At 37.9% G+C, this 20,024-nt stretch overlaps 1 protein-coding gene across 7 annotated transcripts in view; it reads left to right on the top strand.

Moving 5' to 3' along the window:
• Nucleotides 1–20,024, top strand: part of NCOA2 (nuclear receptor coactivator 2) — a 189,735-nt gene that overhangs the window by 125,845 nt on the left and 43,866 nt on the right. For all 7 annotated transcript variants that reach the window (XM_040588013.1, XM_040588014.1, XM_040588017.1 and 4 more), the window contains 5 exons: nt 10,408–10,511; nt 15,344–15,521; nt 16,931–17,116; nt 17,990–18,091; nt 18,181–18,321. In XM_040588013.1, coding sequence (XP_040443947.1) covers nt 10,408–10,511; nt 15,344–15,521; nt 16,931–17,116; nt 17,990–18,091; nt 18,181–18,321 — 711 coding nt within the window. The remainder of the gene's footprint in view (nt 1–10,407; nt 10,512–15,343; nt 15,522–16,930; nt 17,117–17,989; nt 18,092–18,180; nt 18,322–20,024) is intronic.

Genomic DNA, 20,024 nt, shown 5'->3' with positions numbered 1-20,024 from the left:
ATGTGACAGAACAAATTAATGTAATTGAGGTTAAAAGTGACTTTGGATGTAAATCTTAGCAACAAGATAAGCCAAGCTTTTCTAGGGTAATGAAAAAAGAACTTTTCATTTTAGAGAATATCCTAAATGATACGTGTTAATAGTCATTGCCATCCTTCCAGCAGCCATGCTGTATTCATAATGTACCTGAAGTAATGTAGCCACTATTGAAATATATGAAATTAATCTTAAACGCAAGGTTTGGATTTAAAAAATCCTTCAAGTAACTAACGTGCAGAAATAAACAGGTTCTTTTAGGAAGCTTTTGTTTTTCCTTATGCTTTCCTTGCAGTAATAAGAACATTTCTGTTTCTAAATTGATTTAAATGTTTGGCCGAGGCCTGTGGGTGTTGGGTTAGGCTGGCAGGAAGAGGGGCCCCAGCTTCTATTTCTGAGCACTGGGCTATTACAGGGAGAAAACTTTACTTGTCCTTAATGATTTAGAGCTTTTTTGTACAAGATTTATCTACTGTAATCTGGACTATTAGAAGCAGTAGGAGCCCTGTTATCCATGTTAGCATGGACACATTAAATTAAACTTGTTTCAGTTCTTCCTTAGCTGTCTTCAATTATCTGTGCTCCATTTTGGTCTATGCTTTATTATGGAAACTTTTTTTTTCTTTCGTGGGCTCACAGGGAGCCAATGATCCATCATATTTCTTTCTGGTGTGCCATATTAGGTCTCTTGAAAACTTTTTGCAGTCGTCAATGGCAATTTCTAAAAGCAAAAAGATCTTTGCCTGTTGCGAATGATCTGGTGTGTCACAAAGATTTATCATCAGCATCCTAAAATAAAGATGATATTTTGTAATCATGGCAATGTGGCATTCGAAGAAAGGGAGTCATCTGTTTCCTTTTAACAGTTGGTTGAGTATATAGGAGTAAGGCTTGAAGAAACAGAGTCTGGCTAGATTAATATTGCTTTCCAGTATGTTATTTTGCCCTAAGTTTTGAAACCTGTAGGTTTAATTAGCTTGGCAACTGCATCTGCAGACTCTACTCTAAAGAGTGTTAACTCTTGTATCTTTATTTTCAAAATTTTCCCTGTGTTTTTACATGTCAGAGAACCAACTGGAGAGCTGTTAACTTTTGTGAAAGCATTATATTGTTTCTGAGACAGTGATGGAGCCCTGTTTTGGACTAAATTATCAGATTCTGCCCTATTTCTTGTCTTGGAAAACATCAGCTCAGCCAAAATGTTAAAGAACATCAGGCTCCCACCATTTAGACATTCATATTAATACTGTTTTTAGAGATGAATTATCAAAACAAGATGAGGTTACTCATTAAGTAAATATCTAACACTTACAAAACTGTAAATGCCAAAACATACCGTAAAATTTTCTGTCCTAATTCAGTACATACCAAAGAAAATAATTACTCAGTTAAACTGAGTGATGCCAAATATTTCTATCTACTATTTCAGTGCAGAGGTCAGTTAGCTTGGCTCTTCTTTTTGAAGTGTAGCCATATTAATGTAATAGATTCTAACTTAGTGCAGATAGATGCATGGCATTTGTTATCATGTACACTTGAGTAGTTTATGTGAGTGTTTTGAAGTCATCTAAGTACCAACAGAGGCAGAACTGTTTCCTGAGTATGTGTTTGTGTATACAGCTACAGACACATGTATTTTGAATCTGCTTATCTGATTCCAGAATAGAATAAGTGACTGATTAAACTGAGGGTATTTTTGAGTAAAGCATCGATAGCCAGTGTACTTAATCTACGATGTGTACTCCTTTGTTGTCTAAGTACTGCATTTTAGGCACTTGCAAAATATTCTGACGTACACCACAACCCATCAGAGATTGGAGATTGTACTAGTTACTACACAGTCCTAGGAAGTGCATATACAAAAAAAGGCCCGAAAACCCCAGCATTTAAAAAAAAAAATTAAAACAGTGAAAATTATAAATTCTCAGCACCATCCTGTATTTTAGCCTTTCGATAAGGAAGTCTCCTGGGCAGACAACACCTTTGATTAATTTATTAATGCTTTTTCTCTAGTCAGTCAGTGTACACTGGAAGGGTAGTGTTAGCGGTCATTTTGGAGAAAAGAGAATATCGCTTAAAAACATAGGAATATTCATACACACATTGGATTTGTCAGTTTGCAAGCTAAGCACACCCTTTCGTTTCACATAAAAGCGTATGTTGAATGTACTCAAATATTTTAATAAGCTAAGAGCTCTCTAAAAATTCTGCAGGAGTAAAACTACATCCAGTTTATTACTTTCCTTTTTTTTTTTTTAAACTTAGTGGAAAAGGTCCGTGTGGCAGCATCTCCATGGGTTCAACAGCTGATGGGCGTGATGGAAGCTTAATTCCATGTTCAAGAGATTAAAACCAGCTTTCCATTCACAATGTGGTAGTTTGATGTAGCCTCACAGTTTAAAATGAATCATGGGGTTAGAAGTAGTTTCTGGATCCAGGGTTGCTTTTAGTCTTGGTTTATATTTCACTTAAATTGTAGGATGGCAGCTGTCCTTCTGTGTCTTTACTGATAAATAAAAATACTAGAAATAATCTTGTTGGGGGAATTATTTCACTTGCTGTGTTGTTTTGTATTTTTATTGCATGCTGCGGACAGATTGAGCCATTGAAGATTTGGGGTCCCAGATAGGACACTTCATTCTTCCGTTGAGCAGCAACAAGTGGTTTGTAACTCTGGGGTTTACTTCAGTCCCCAGTCCTTAATTTACCAGGAACTAGTGACCTTCTGAGGTAATCGCAGGTGTGAATAATCTCGGCCACTGCATTAAGCAGATAAATCTGAGAATAGTAGGTACATTATTTCTGCAAATAATGCTATATCTGTAAATAATGTTGTCACTTTTAGTTGCCGCTGTTAAATCCAAGAGTTAGCAATCTTCAGAGAAGCTATTTAAGTGTATTTAGAGGGTGAGACTCAGCCGCAGTGCTCCGAATGGAGCCGTGTGCCGGGAGCACTGACACTGCAATACCCCAGCTCACAGGGCTTGGAGCCAGCTGGCCCCTGGGGCGAGGGGAGGAAGGAGGGAGCACTTCCACTGCTGCTGCCTGTCCTCTTCCTCACTTCCCAGAAGTAGACCGTTGAGTTTTGTAATAATGAGAGAAAAATAAGGATCATGCTTGTGATGACAGAAAAGACAAGCAAAATGAGAATGGAGAAGAGACCAAGGAAAAGGTAATAAAATGCCTATTAAATTATTTAGCAAAAAATACGTACAGAGATACTAGGCTCCTTTCTGTCCAGCAGTTAAATATTATTCTTGGTGAGTTGAATTTCATTATTTTTGTCCTTGTTCCAGTTTAACTGAATGGGTGCAATTATTTCTCAGGTAGTACTTCTTACAGAAGTTGTATTGGGTGACAAAAATGCTGACTTGTACAAAAGAGGAGTGATGGAGAAATGTCAATATTATTAAGAGAAATGAAACTGGTATTAATTTTATGTGTTATTACTTCTGTTTGTTGCTATTCCTAAATCCTTTGTGGGTTTTCAATTCTTTTTTTACTTTCAGCGTCCATGAAAATTTTATACACTGGCTATTGTTACTGAATTTTCTAAGACCAGACATCAATAAAAGCTTGAAAAGCTCCATGAAAGTTTAGCTGTATTTGGTGTTTTTGTGAGAATGCAAAGCTTTTCATAGAGCCAGTGTCTTACTGATGCGTCTTTATAGTGGGGCAGGTATGTGTGGGCTGGGAGATCACCTGTGCCAATTAGAAGTTGAAAACATGGCAGAGAAGAAGTTACAGCATTGCAAGTGCTGTTACTCCTGAGCAAGTAATTGAGCTTACAGCTTTCCTAGGGCTTTTAGCTTAAGCCCTGGGGTCATTTACCATTTAAGTGTGTTTCCACCAGCAGTAGTAAATACAAAGCGAAACCGTGTGTGTGTGATGAGTGGAGCAGGCATGGGGAGGCACAGGGCACTGCTGGGCAGCCCTGGGCAGGCAAGCAGGTGGGTGGGCCCGCAGCCCTTCCCAACCAAAGGGGAGCCGAGCCATGCTAACAAGGGGGCTGTGTGTTGGGGAGGTGGGCAAAGCTGTGCTCTTAGATTGCTCACAGTGAATAAATGTGCTGAGAAAAAGTGCAGCTGTGCTTTTTTAATATGCACTGCAGGAGATTTCAGCAGCCTGATGATATATCGTGCATTAATGTTGAAAAGATAAACACATTTGGAGAGCACAGGAAGGCCTTGTGTTTTTATGTTAGCAGAATGCTTCCTAATGAATAAGAACGTGCTGCTGGCTTCACAGAGCCATATGGCAGCTTTTCTAATTTTAGTTCAGTGCAGATGCATAATTCTCCCTTGTTTTACCTCCTAAAACCTTCCTGAGATGTTGCATAGTTTTTCTTGTAAGACTTGATCTATAGTTTTGGGGGGGGGGGAATGTATTCAAGAGTCTAATAGCTTCTGGACAGATGTATGCTGTATGATGAAAGAGCAACCTCACTACATAATCACTTCCCTAAAATAGTAGCTAACTTTATTCACAGGGATGGGATAAGCTGGTCTAAAAATTGATTGCTGAAATAGTTGCTGTTTCTTAGGCACCGGTCTTTTGAAAAATTGCTTGCTTTCAGGGAGAAAAACCAACTTGTGTCAAGGCAATGGAAACTGGGTAAGAAACATGCATGTCGATATCAAGTTCCATGTGAGCCATGGATTGTAGTGCTTTGAATTAAGCAGTTACAAGGCAGAGGTGCTTTCCCTGTGGTTAACCAAGCATCAGAATAACTTGCACATTCTTCACTGCTTTGCTTCATCATGTATAGTGATCCAAAACTCATGTTACCAAATACAAGCTTTCTTTTTTTGTTGGGTTTTTTTTCTGGTTTTTATTCAAGTCAGTACCTTTGAAGGTACTTTTTGTATAGGCCTATTCATGTTAAAAATCTCCTGTCTGTTACCATAGCCAGTATCATTACTTAGCAATAGTCCTACTCAGATTTTTTTATTACATCTACTATTTTAAATGTTATTAAATCTAACACTTAAAACTGTAATGTCAACTACAGTTTAGCAGTTTGCTAAGTTTACTTTCTGTTATGTGTTAACATTTTTTTAATACTGTATCTACCCTTATCTTGGGCCAATTACATACTGTTTCCTTGATTGTTTGGGTTCTATTTTTGCACACCAATTCAGGAGAGACCAGAAACCACACAGGGTAAACTTACTCACAAATATGCATGAGGCAAGACAAAAGTAGTTGGCTAAAGCATACAAAAAATTTGAGAAGATTAAGTTGTTTTTAAGACAGTTGAAGTGTAAAATTTAGTTGCATTTTTAAACATTATATAGCATTTACAATCGCTTTCCCATGATTGTAACACTATACTGTTGCTGTCACTGTTATGGGGATCTTTCTTCCTTAGTGTGATTCTCCTAATGTGCAGAGTTGAGCTTTCTAGTATCCCTTATGATAAATCTCTTTGTTTATATTTTTACTTATTATGTAAATGAGGGTATGTGATTTGAGATGGGTGTGGCATTTCAATAGCAATCCAATAGAAAATTATGGAGAACGGCAATTATACAGGACACCTGATAAAACCTGTTTTAAACAATATTGGATAATAAATTTGATTCTGCCTGTTACAGGTTTTTTTCTCTTAATCTCTTTTCTCAGCAGTTTGTAGAGCACGGGTGCTGCCCTGTCCAGGGTTTCACCAGCATCTCTTTTTTGCTTCTCTTGTTCTGTGAATAACCTGAAGTATTTCGCCAATGCAAAATAAACTACATGTGTGTTGACGCAGATTTTGTCTTTCAGATTATGCTTTGTCTTTCTGCAATCCCTACAGAGGCTATGTTTTTGTTCATTACTTTAAAAAGTCATTTTGGTTTTGTAGAGAGCATCAAGATGGAAATACTTATGTGGCTGGGTTCATTAAGGAATTTGGAGTAGAGCTTGAATACAGACAGAGAGCTTTTGGGGTGGTTCAGCTGGTCCTGTCTGCCCACCTGTAGGGAGGGGAGGGTTTGAAACACAACTAAGAGAAGGTGATGCCCATCAGTAGCACTTCTGAGTCTGCTGTCAGAAACCCAGAGAGAACCAACGTAGCTTGAGTTGAGAGGATGGAAAACCAGGAAGGCTTCTGAAGTTAAAATGTAGCAGGAGACTTCAAACTATTGCTTTTGGCTTCTCTTTCTCTGACTTAGGAAATTCTGTTAAACTAATGTGATTTCACAAAGGTTTGCTTTCAGAATCTGTAATGAGCTTCAAATAAAGCTTGAGGCTTTCCCACTGATGAATTTGTCAGAAAATATTTGTAAGGGGTTTTTTTTTCCTTCTCTCTTCTGTATATTAACGTAGAAAAGTAAATACAGTTTGTGATCACTAGGAAGATGCCCAATTGAAAATATTAATATGTATTTTAGTATATTACTGCTTATACAATTGTAAACATACCCACAGTTTAAAGTTTAAATTACACACATCACTAAAGCGCTACATAATTGGATGTATATATTCTTTGTAGTATCTCTCTCAGGAGTACTTGTATTTTATTTAAATTTTTTTCTCTCTCTAGGCTAAAGTCTTAATTGAGCAGAGCTAATAATTATTTCATGTGTGTGAGGTTTATTCCACTATAATTTAGCTAAAATGCGCTTGATCCCTGGTAACCATATTCGTAAGTGTGGGACCAGTTTCTAATCTAATAGTCCCTCTCCAGTGGAGATTTCCCTGTGTGGAGGCGAGGCCATGGGAAGCCCCTTTCCACGCCGCTTACCTCCTCTGCGGGCACAAGGCTGCGTTTCTCATTCCTTACTAAATCTCACTCGGCTAGCTGTGTAAGCTTTCCTGGCGTTTTCCATTTGAACAGGGGCATTGCTGTTCTAGGAGGTGGCATTGCTGGAAGGTGCGAGATCAGGGAACTGGCTCCTGTTTGCTGTGGAAAAACCTAGGGTCTGTGGTTAGTCACAGGGTAATACCAGCAACTCCCGTGGGGCTGGAAAAAAGGCTTCCGAGAGGATTTGCAAGGTTGGGCCTCTGCAGCTATTTTCCTAACCCCTAACATTCAAAAATCATTAATCTACTGTAGAAATAATAAACTCTCTGTGCTTCTGATTTGTTTGTAGGGCCCCCAGTGAACCTAAAAAAGATAGAAGTGAAAAAAGGAAAAGTAAACTTTACATTTTTGCGCTGCTGCTTAATGCCAGAAGCTGGAACTGTTAAGAAAAACAAAAAAATACTGACTCGTGATAAATGCATGAGTGTTGCCGGCAGTAGAAATTCATGTATCAGTTGTTGGTTTTTTCCAACCTTCTTCAACAAATTTTTGTTCTCAATTAGCCCCACGTGCTGTGTCACTGAAGAAAAGATTTTCATTTCAAGACGTTCCCCATGTCTGGCTGTCAGGACGACACTGCTGACAGGGTTTGCACTTACTTTTCCTCTGTGTGCTGATAGATTCTTCATGAGAGGCTCTGTAGTTCAGTCAGAAATAGATAATTTATTGCATAGTTGAACATGATCAGTAGCTGCAGTTTATAACATTGGCAAAAGTTACTGCTGGTCCTACTCAGAGGCTGTCTGTGGCTATGGTTTCCTATACAATGCCACTTAAATGTGTAGGGACCTGTGGCCTGAAGGTATAGCCTCTTCTAAGCTCTCTGGCCACTTAACTTTACACAGTTCAATTACAGATCCAATTATGAAGTCCATAATTTTGGAGTACTTGTGATTTATAAAGCTTTTCAGAATACCTAACCAACCATCATGAGTAGTGTAGTGTACGTTGTCACCTTCGCTGGGAGAGGCAGGTAGGCAGTGTTTGTGTCTAAATAGTATTTTCCTATTTTCTGAGTTCATTGCATTTTCCTTGAGGAAGCGCTGTGTTTATTGATCTCGCAAAGGTATTGGGCCCTCTGTGGAAAAGGGTGTCTAAGGGAAAAGAAAATGGAGAGATTGAATGGTTGTGAGAGACAGCTGATGATGGAACAGAAATGGTCAGGGATCAAAGGGTTGAAACAGAGAAAGGGGGAACCAGAGGGGAAAGCAGCCCCTGTCAGTGACGGGTCGTGAGGCTAGAGAGATCCTTGGTCTGACCTGGTATTGCAGCTTCTGTGTTGATTACCATTCTAGTAATGGAATACATTCTCCTTTTCCTTTGTATAAAACCTCACCGATCGGCATAAAAGAGAACAGTTGCTTTTATGGATATGCTATTGGTGGTTTGTATGAACTCCATGGTTTTAAGAGTGGAAAAAAAAATTCAGCAAATAGTTTGTATTATGTGAAAAATAGGCGGTAAAAGTAGTCTTTGTAAATTGGTGAAATGAGGAAAGACCATATAATGAATGTGCTTGCACACCGTTGCCGGACCACATCTGCAGCCCCCTCTCCATTTCTAGCACACGGAGAATAATCCCGTGTTCTCTGATACTCAAGGTGGTACCAGTGGCTGAAGCAGTGAGGGGATGAAAGCAGGATGCTGATATCTGTAGCCATTATAATATTTTGCAGTGTGAAACCAGGGATCACTTTATGCTACCAGGAACAGATGTTAAACAAATATCAATGCTGACTTTATTAAAAGATCAACCCTATCTTTAGAATCTTTTAGAATTCTTTCACAATTTTTAGAACATGTTTTCAGTATTGTGTCATCATATGGTGCCAACTCTGCTATATTGTAGTATGGGAAGGATTGTTCTATTTTTTTCAGTTACATCTAATTTCTGCTTTTTGCCAAAAGAAGAAGAAAGGAAAAGAAAAAAAAGAAAATCTCACTGTAGTCCTCACTCCAAACCAGAAATACTAATTTTGTGTCCTAGTAAGCTTAAGTGGAAGAGGAAGGGTTAGTAGTTACTTCTAGTGTATTTATTTCTCTGAGATTATGCTAATCAGAGTGATTTAAATTCTTCCATTAGTTGAAACAGTCCTTCTTCAGAACAATTTTATTTCATCATTATTCACAGTGGTGTTACATTGTGTATGAACATACCCTGAGAAGACCGCTAAGATTTTTCTGGTTCTTTTTTCATGAAAGCAAGAAACGTACAAATCTAGGATGAGACAGCCCAAGTGACCAAAGCCTTATTGCCAGCGGGCGATCACTGATAGGAGAACACCCAGGGGTTCTCAGAAGCAGTTCCTTTACTGTATGCCTGAGCAGCATATATTCACACTGACCTTGTAACCTCTGCCAAGGAAAGAGTTCAGAGGAACTTTGGCTGCAGTATTGCAGACCTACAGATTGTGGAAAGTACTGTACATTTGGGTACATTTCAATCTGTATGACTGATGTTTTAATTTTCACTAAGGGTGATTTTCTGAAGGCCCTTTGCTCCATCTGCACATGGCACTTTCAGTAATTCCTACAATGAATCTTCTGGTTTATTTTTGTAGAAGGCATAAATTCTTGTTATCATAATTTCATGTGCTTTCATGTTTATTAAAATAATCTTTTGCACAATATTACAAATAAGAAATCTTTAATTATTTTTAATATTGTAGGTTGCAGCATAGCCCTAGCTTTTACACAGTTGCTTGAAAAATAATAAAAGAATGTTTTGAGTATAGAATTAGAAACAAAAAAAACTAGTTTCATTAACTTACAATGTAGAATATGTATTCGTATGGTATTTTCATTACTTTTATTACTTCTTCCTTAAACACCAGTATCATTCTTGGAATAGAAAAATTAATACAGTCCATTACTTGATAGGAATTATAAACCCTGTTGATTTGAAAGTTCTAATATGTATGAGTATCCCTTACATTTGGAGTTGGCTGTAATCTGTGATACTGTATGTAACATTGTAATATGTGGCATTATGATCCATAAACCTTAAATCATTATTTTCGTGCCTGTAGTTTTCAAATACAGCACTTGAAATTGTATGTAGTTTCAATAATAGATTGGTAAATAAGGCAGTATGAAAATTATGTGATCGTAAAAATGTGGGTGGAGGCATGGGAACAGAAACGAGATTGCTGTTTCTCAGTACTGAAACAGTAGATTGCGGACTTAAGTTTTTCCTTCTAAATATAGCGATCGTGGAAAAGTTGTGCAGCTGTAAGCTTTGCATGCTCTTTTAGATCAGTCTTCTACTACACCTTGATCCTAGCTTTTGCTCATTGCACCTTCATAATAAGACTTTGTCTTTGCCCATTGTTGTTTTGTAGTTCAGTAAAATGTCTAGCAGAGAAATAGCAAAAATTATTTCATTTGTGCCATAAAACATCAAAACTGAGAAGCAAATATGCTAGTTATGCTTCTGTTGATCATTACGGGAGACTATTTAATCTCATTTTCAGAATTGTTGCGCTGTAACTGTTTCATAGCTAGTCCCAATACTCTCTGGACTCTTACTGTATCACTTAGAGAGCACTGCACTGTCATTTAACACGTAGTTTTCTTTCTTGCAGAAAAAGCAGCAGCAGCTAATGAAGATGAAGTGCAAAAAGCAGATGTCTCATCTACGGGTCAGAGTGTCATCGACAAGGATGCACTTGGACCAATGATGCTTGAGGTGAAGAGCAAAAAATTTCTTTATTTAAGCCAGCTCTGCTTCCCCTAGGATGAAGAGCAGTGTAATGAAATGAAAAAGTGGAGAGGTTGATGTAAAAGAATGGTCAAGAGAGACAAGCCATCCTGGCTGCTTAGGGTTATGTCATTAAAAGCAGGCAGCATATTTCTATTGGATTCAGTGATGAAACTCTCTTTAACTTGGGGTGGGGAGAGGCAGAGAAAGAGATACTTCTACTGCTTTGTGATGCAGACAGCTTGAGGGGCTTCAGTTGGTAGCAAGTCCTGGGTTTCTGCGTGTGCATGTTTTGTTTGTTCTAAACCACAACAGATTTGGGAGACCTGTTGTACCTAAGCATTGACTTACATATACAGTATTATACATGTGAATATTTCCTCTAAAATTGCATGTCATTACTATACTGTTTTAATGTTTTATCATTTTGGCATGACCCTTCCCTCTAGAATATGAAAGTAATCTAGGAGAGCTTTTCAACACACGTATTTCAGTTTGTTCAGTTAAGATTTCTGTCTGATTCTAGCTATTAATTTGATATCCCAGAAGGCTGCATGGTTAAAACCTAGCTTCAAAATGTATTAATAGTAATGTTGGGTAGGTATGTTATCTGGGAACCTAATGTCATGTGCTGCTGTCCTTTGGCACTACTGCTTTATCTGCTTAAGCTCACTTGCAAACTGTTTATTCCTGTTCTGACTGTGGACTTTATCTGCAAGGAAGAATAAATGTTACTTTAGATAAAACAAAAACACAAACTCTGAGTCAAGCTAAAGGAACCAACTTTGGCAGAAGCATAATTATTCTGTGATTTCTGAATGTTGCAGCAACAAGATGCATGTTATAACAGCTTTAAGTATTTGCATTATTTTTCATGATATGTTAGATGAAAACACAGTTTTCTATACTACGTATGAAATAAAGGCTCCAAGGTCACAGTACTAAACATAAGGAAGATTAGGCAGGTTGGAGTGAAAACACTTTTCTTTCAGAAGTGGAGGTAACAAATTAATTGGTTTTATTTAATTTAATATTTATTGTACATGCTCATTGAATTGATTGTTGTTGGTTTTGCTGTCAGACAAGGTTAAACATTCATCTTTTGCATTGCTCTGTTAAAATTTGTCTTCAATTTCCTATTAATTTAATTGTAAGGACCTGTTCTAATTACAGGAAAAATAAGGATAAGATGACTTTTTTTCCTGGCTTATCTTGCATGATTGGCTATTGCAGCAAACCTGACATGTAAAATCACCCATCTGATCCATTATTCCATTTAATTTAGTTTTCGTTTGCAGTAAAACCATTGCATATTAACAATGAAAGATTGTGGAACCAAATTAATAAACTGTGGTCCTTTTGCACCAAGAAACTTAAAAGGACTGAAAGTTGTTATACTTTTGCTGTGAAAAGACTACAGATACTTTCTTTGTGTCTTTATCTCCTTAAGGAAATGAAATTAAGTTATTTCATCTTACAGAACCCCTTTATATAAGCTCTTCAAAAAACTACCCTTTTCCATTGCCAAATAATAATAAAAATGGCAATGGTGATGAACAGTTTATTAGTTGATTTGGTTTAGAAATACGATTATCTGTTTTTATTAAATAATAAAATGAAGGATCCTCAAAATAGTGACTGTTTCCAGCTGAAGAAAGTGAGTAAAATTAATCATGCAGCTGCCTCTGAGGGATATTTGAACATGCTTCTTGGTTAAAGCATAAAGTAGATAAGAAGAGAGGGTGAAAAATAATAAAGAGAGCTGACAACGTAGCAAAGAACACAAATGTATTTTCTGTTCTAGTATATCATCTAAAATAATACCTGTTTTCTTGTTTTCTCTTCCAGCATGTTGTCCATTATTTGTTCCCCCATTGTCCCAGTAGCTCTGAAAAGAGATTTTTTGTTGTGGTGGCATGTATCTGGGGAAGGAATTAAGAAATTATTGCAAAAGTGGAAGCTTCTAAAAGATTTAAGTGGCTTGGTGCATTAACTTGCTCAAAAGCCTGTTGCTGCTTACCCGTAACGTTATTTTATTATTAGAATAGAAAGAAATGGCATATAAAGCCCTCTAGGCTCAGATGACCACTTCTGTGGTCAACCCAAGAAGCAGCTGTGAGGAAACAGCACAGAGCACTTCCTTGCCAAAGAAGTTGCCAGAGTAGGAAATAGTAGGGAAAACTGGAGATTATTGTGGGATGCCAGTAATGCTTATAATCTTTTGCTTGCCATCTCTCCTTAGGTCTGTGATAAACATCTGCTATGGCTTTGGTTTTGCAATCCCTTTGAGTTTGTGTAACTGCTGCCAAGCAGAATGGTTCAGCCAAACCCACACCCATCTGCCAGCTCTAAATGCCATGTGGTTTCATGATGGGCCAGTTCAGGGACTGATGTGGCTAACTTTTTTTTTTTTTTTGTATTCGTTTTCAGCCAATTCAGTTCTCTGGTCCAGCTTTTCGTATCCTCAGTACAGGGAGCTGTCATGATGTAGAAAGGACTAAACCAAAGACATCATGTTTACATTGGCTTCAAGCAGTAGTGAAATGCAGTCTAAGACACTAATGCATTGCAGAGGTGCTGATAGGAAATTGTATTAGAGCCTCAATTAATTAAATCTTCTAAATCATTGTTAGTTAAACTAAATACTAGTCAGCATAAAAATGTCATGAATGCTATGAAAGCACATGGAAAGGAAGGAGCTCTGCAAAGAAAGTCAAGTGACAGGAGGAACCAAGAATGATCAGAAACAAGAAGATGGCAATAATAAAAAACTAAGTCAGAGATTAGAATTTATCAGGAGAAAAAAAAGACATATTTTATCCTAATTTAGAGGCAGTCAGGAAGAGTATATACTTGTACGTTTATTTTTGAGGTTTATTATTTTGTAATTTAAAAATAGAACAAACAAAGCATTTGGCAATGATTGGCTCAGCCACTCTGCTTATGCATTGTGCTTTCACTGTCCCTCCGCTTTGGCAGAATCATTAACGCACTTTGGGAAGGACCTCTGGAGCATGTTTAGTTCCACCTCCCACTGTAAGCAGGTCTGACTAGAGCAGGTGGCTCAGGTCCTAGTCCAGCCAAGGTTTGCGTATCTCTGGGGAAGGAGATTTCATAGCTTCTTTGAGCAGCCTTTTCCTATATCTGACCAACCCTCATGGTGATTTTTTTTTTATTTTTGTATCTCCATGAAGCTTCCTGTCTTGCAAACTGTGTCTGTTGCATCTCGTCCTTCCCTTGTGAACTTCTGAATAGAGCCTGGCTCTGTCTTCTCTTTAGCCTTCTGCTAGGTGTCTGAAGACAGACATAAGATCCCTCCTTAGCCTTCTTTTTTGTACTGTCTGGATTTGCTACATGCTCAGTAGTGTACAATATTTGTAATACATATCTGTAGCCTGAGAGCTTGAGAACTGCCAGCTAAGACCAATGCACAAGTGTACAAGTTTGGTCGTATCAAAAATGCCACATGCCTGTATATGCTTGCTATGGCAACTCCTCCTTGTTAGACTGAGCTGAGTTCAGGTTTAATATGGATCCATTTGGGTTTAATTAACCCTGAATGAATCATGGGTTGCCTGTCTTTCTGACTTGCTTCTGTCCCTGGAGGAGCAGTAACTGACAACTGTTCTAGTGATTTCCCACCAGTCATCAGAGAGGTGAATAAATCAGGCAAAGCTGCAGAAGTCTGTGTGGGTTAATTGATAATGAATGTTTAGACCAAAGGCTTTGGTGCTTTAAGTTTAAATGTATCCCCCTTCATCTGCTCATGACATAAAGTTAGAGGGATGTATTCTGAAATATTTTTACCATTCACAACCATGTTTGCGTCTTAAGGAAAAGAAAGTTTGGATGAGAAGTTCTTAGTGATACTCAGATTTTTACTTTATCCTCATCAGGTAAAAGTGATGTAGTATTTGGCTTAGGCTTCAGATAACATACAGCAGATATCTTGGAAAGAATGCAGCAGCTAGGTTGTCACTATCACAAGAGATAAGGGGGAAACTAATCAGCAGAAATTACTAATTTAGACACTTCCTCACACAAACTTTAAGTCCTTTGGAATACCATGGAGCTAAGTTGAAGAGGTGAAAGTCTGGTTCCTGTTCCCTGGATCGTGTGTGGACTGGATTAAACTGGTGTCAAATAAAGAAAATGAAATCAGTCCTGGGAGCAGGGACTAAAGCTGCTCCGTCTTGCTGCTCACTGCCTGCCCTCAGCTCCCTTTGCCCTTCTCTGCTTTTAATGCCTCATGTTCCTGGCTGCATGGAGCCTCACTTCTACGTGAATATATATTCACAGGTGCACTGCTGCGGGTGGGGGTGGAGCGTTTCTCTTTCTTTCTGCGAGTGTTTTCCTTGCCTTGTGCCAGCACATCTTGTGATGTTTCCCTGGGATCAGTCTCCCTGTGCTGCATAGAGGACTGAACAGGCTCTAGGTGTAGCAGAACCAGCTTCTGATTCAGGTTTCTTACTTCATAGGTAGGCAGATAGGTTGCAACCTCTTCCATGATTTGTTTGTTTGGGATGGGGGTTTTCATTTGTTTTCATATCTGGGTTTCATTATTTTGCAAGGTGTGCACCTTTCTGTGCTTTTACACAGGTTTGATATAAATAAGATTAGGTGCTCAATCTGAAATGTGTCATTTGACAAGATTATAAGAAGTGGGATGGATGCAGAAAGATTCAGCTATGCCTTCTGAAGTGAATATTTATTTTCTGGGTATCTTATTAATCTGATTGTTTGGTATTGTGTTTCTCTCTCTTCCTCTCTCTTTTTCTCTTTCTCTCTCTCTGCCTTTTTTTTGTTTTTTTCCCCTTTAGGCCCTAGATGGGTTCTTCTTTGTAGTGAACCCAGAAGGTAATGTTGTGTTTGTTTCTGAGAATGTGACACAGTACCTAAGGTACAACCAAGAAGAGCTGATGAACACAAGCATATATAGCATCCTGCATGTAGGGGACCACAATGAATTTGTCAAAATCCTGCTGCCAAAATCTTTAGGTATATATCTTTTCATCATATCATACATTACTCATTTAACTTTGGTTTCATAAATCAGCATTTCAATAACTTCAGTTAATGTCCTTGCACTACTTACAGTTTCATCATATACACTATTTATTTTTAATGTATATATAGACTGTATGAATGATTAATATTATTCTCAAAAGCATCTTCCACTTTTCAGATTCTCCTTTGTTAAAATTACTCTTAGTAACTCATGTTAGCTGATATTTTTAATGGATCTCCAGAGTGAATCACTGAAAAGACAGCATTAGCTATGTGAACTCTCTGTTAATTCTCCTATGCTGGTTACTGTAAGAATGGCCCAAAAGAGGGAGAATATAAAAGAAAAATCAGAAAACTCCTTATGCTAGAATTTTTATGTCAGTGTCTTTAGTCTCACCAGTATTTACCCTTATCTTTCAAAACCTGTGAGTTGCAGTCACTTCTAGATTCATATTAATGTTGGGTTTAATGTCATTGGTTTTTGAAGGAGGTGAACAGAAAGAGAAAGTCAATACTGGGTGCCTCATTTACTCACAGCAGTTTAAAATATATTATGCAATTCACTTCAGCATGTTATGACTGTACTTACAAACCCTGAAGAATCAAATATGTAAATGGCTAAACCCCACAAATTACTGCCTTTATTGCATTTTATGACTGAAGAGGGCAAGTAAAGAGTATTTGAAATACAACCCTGCTATTTCCTTATGTGGTGTTACATAAATTTGCTCTGACGGGTGCCCAGTACCTATATTTGTGCATCTCAGGATTTTGTTTCCTTTTTTACTTGTCTTAAGCACTGTGTTAGGCTTTAGTTTTATCCATCACTGCACCCAGGTCATTCTCATGCCTTCAGTCGTTTCCCATTGTAGCTGAGACTATGTGTTTCAATATATTCCCGACTGTATTGCTTCCTGTTTTTATACATGCATATTGGTTTCTTTTCTTTCTGTTTCCAATCTGGACACGGATTTTTATACAATGCTGTCATTTCTTTTGTATTAATCACTTTTAAATTCACTGAACAGATCCTACATACTGCCTTATTTCTTCTGGGCACATAAAATAACTTGATCTACCCAGTAGGCTTTTCACTGGACTGTGTAACTTTTACATGCACCAATATTTAGACACTTATCTTGCTTTTCTACTATGTCATTATAAGTGACTTCAAAAAAACCCTGATAGCTGAACAAATTAGCAGTCCTCTTAAAATCTGAGAATTTTATAAATTACCTTGCTGTGTGCTGGTTTGGGCTCTAATATTAAAAATAGATTGTTGTTGTTCAATGAGCTGGTTTCCCGACCAAAGTAAAGCACCTTGATTAATTTCCTGTGGATAAGCAGCAGAAATGACTGCTACCAGATTTATCTCACTATACGATCTTTGCTTTGCTCAGTGAACGGGGGATCTTGGTCTGGTGATACTCCTAGGCGTAATAGCCATACCTTTAATTGTCGGATGCTGGTAAAACCTCTTGCTGATTCTGAAGAAGGCCATGATAACCAGGAAGCACATCAGAAATATGAAACTATGCAGTGCTTTGCTGTTTCTCAACCAAATTCCTTCAAGGAGGACGGTGAAGGTAATTACCACTTTCAGTTTGTGTTAGTATTTTGTCTTTCCATGCTGCTGTGGGTCAGCAGTTTTGGTGCAGTTGAAAAGAAGGCAAAGTTGATAAAGTTACTTCTAATTCCTGAAAAATGGAAAAGTTCTAAGTTTTCTCCTTTTTCATTTAACTGTAGAAGTGTGCTTTCATCTTGGGTTATGAGTGTATACACTTGCATGCACCTGTGTGTTAAACCAATGTCATTGAAATTGAGAGAAACCCTGTTTACCTTGAAGAGATCCTGGTTTTATATCATGGTAATTGTAAGAGAGTGCAGCTGACGGAGAGGAAAGTTTAATGGGCAATTTTTTGAGTTCTTAGAATTTGAAGACAGTCGTTCTTCAGTTTCCTTTACCACTTACTACTTCAGCAGGTAAATTTCCTCAGATTGTATTTTAAAGTTTCAGATAAGTAAAAATGGCCTATTACAAAGCTGCTTGCTCAGGGACAGCAAGCATTTGCGGCTTTTTTAAAAAATGTGGCTTAGAAGCTACAAAATACTAAGCGTTGCAGAAATGTGCTCTCTGTGCATGCAGTATATTCTTTTTATTACTTATCTCCTGAGTGGTTGAGCTGCCACAGGTGTATGCATAAACACGTGCCAATAATTATGGGCTGTGGTGGAGTCTTTGATAATTTTTCATCCAAAAAAGAAACCAAACCCACCTCTCCTGTGTTTAATGTTGTAAGAAATAATGAAGATGTAAAATCACTGAGTTCTGTCTATTCTTTTAGCAGTACAAAATCTATTCTTTTGGTCCAAAAGAACTTTTAAAAAATATTTCTGAATTACCTATGGAAATGAAAACTTCTTCTACACAAATTACTGAAGTAACATTTTTCTTTAAGATTTGCAGTCTTGCTTGATTTGTGTTGCAAGAAGAGCTCCGATGAAGGAAAGGCCACTTCTTCCTTCATCAGAGAGCTTTACTACACGCCAGGATCTACAAGGTATTGTAAAATAAGAGGTTTAAATTTATCTTTCACACACACACCCCCAAATAGGAAATTGCTGTAACAAATGTTTTATCTAATATCAGGCAAAATAACTTCACTGGACACAAGTACCATGCGAGCAGCTATGAAACCTGGCTGGGAGGACTTGGTGAGAAGATGCATTCAGAGGTTCCATTCACAGCACGAGGGAGAAATATCTTTTGCCAAGAGGCATCACCAGGAAGGTTGGTTTCATATTTTTAGCACTTTCTATATTTAAACTGTTTGTTATGTGTGTATCTTGGTTGTGTTCTCTTTGTTATGTTTACATGGAACAATCAAAGGCTACTGACAGTCTCTTTTTAAAGCTGATTTGCTTAACTGATGGCTCTCTAGAGAGGTTTTGCACCTTTCTCCAGTTTGTTTTAGCCTGTGTGTTATAACTGTGCCATATTGAAGGGTGCTTTAAATCTTCAAATTATCACAATTATTTTAGAAAGACAGACCCCTGTGTCTTGCCCGTGAAAACATTCACTACGCGTTATTCTTCAGAACCTCAGCTCACACATTGCAGTTCATTGACCTGTATTCCTTTTCTCTACAAAAATGGACTTTTACTGTCACATTTCCCATGAGAAACACTTGGTGTGAATTGTCAAAGATGCAGCACTCATGCTGTCTGGAAGCCTACATTATTGTACTGTATCTAGCTGGTAAGTGTTATAGGATACACCAGAAGCACATATACTCAGTCGGGATTATGGTAGGTAAGGTGTAGGGAGGGTACTGCACTGTGAAAGGTTCCCCATGAGGTTTCCATGGTAGTGACTGGATGAGGGTTTTTCTTTTCATAAAACCATGATAGTTCTAGTAGCACAGATCCAAATTACAAAAAACAAATAACCCTTTACAGTCCACAGGAAAGTCTTTTCTGAGCCAATGGGGAATAACAAACATTTCCAGTGGAGAAGCATCATTCTTTGGGTTCATGTTTGTAGAACAGGGTTTACAGCTGGCCTGTAACAAATAGTTGCCATGGTCAATTAAACCACAGGCGTGCTGTCTTGGAAACTAAATTGTAACTGGAATCTCAAATTATTCCATCAAATACACACATACAGAAAAAAAAAAAAAAGCTTTAGTCATGCGACGTTAGTTAAATATTCTTTCATATGTTCTGCTTTCATGAAGCCTTATGCTGTGATTTCAGACAGAACTGAAGAAGGTAGTATGCAATTAAAAGTTACAGCAGGGGAGTTAGAGAGCAGTTTCAGGTAAGGACCTGTCTGTGCCAAAGTGGGTCAGGTTAGTTCCTGTTATGCCGTCCAGCCACTTGTCACTTCAGTCCTCTTCAAATTATTCTTGACCAAATTAGCAGATCCTACATCCAGTGCTGAGGCTTGAGTGGGTCCTCTCTAAGCTATCTGTGAAGGGATAAAAATAGGTGTGTTTTGGAGTTTACACTGATCATTTTGCAGGAGAGGCTTAGGTTCGTCATATAAACTGTAGAATTAGTCTAAATGAGGGGGCTCTTTGCTTCTCCTGGTTGTGAAGAGAGTGATAAGAGGAGGAGGAAAAACCTCTAGAACTGCTTTGCTGCAAAGGATCCAGCACTACAGAGGAATAGTGGCTGAAATGTTTCTTTCCCTTGCCCTGCAGCATGGAGGAGAAAAACAAGATGTATCTTGGGCTGTAACATCTTTGCATTTGACTGAGGAACCCCTTGCATTTTTTTAAGTCATTATGCGTTGAGAATAAGAGCAAAGAAAGCAGTGGTCTTCTACATGTAAATCAGTGTTACAGTGTGTGTGTGGGGGGGGGAAAGCATTAGCTTGAGAAAATATGAAAACCACAAAGCTTTTAAATTAACTCTCAGTATAAAGTGCAAAATATATGGTAAGTTTTTATTGGCCACAGTCAGAAAAATAGCATTTCCTCAAGAGGAATA

Source organism: Falco naumanni, chromosome 3 (assembly GCF_017639655.2).
Source record: "Falco naumanni isolate bFalNau1 chromosome 3, bFalNau1.pat, whole genome shotgun sequence".
Classification (NCBI taxonomy): Eukaryota; Metazoa; Chordata; class Aves; order Falconiformes; family Falconidae; genus Falco; species Falco naumanni.
Note: the sequence above shows the minus strand (reverse complement) of the source record. Positions and strands in the feature narration are given on the sequence as shown.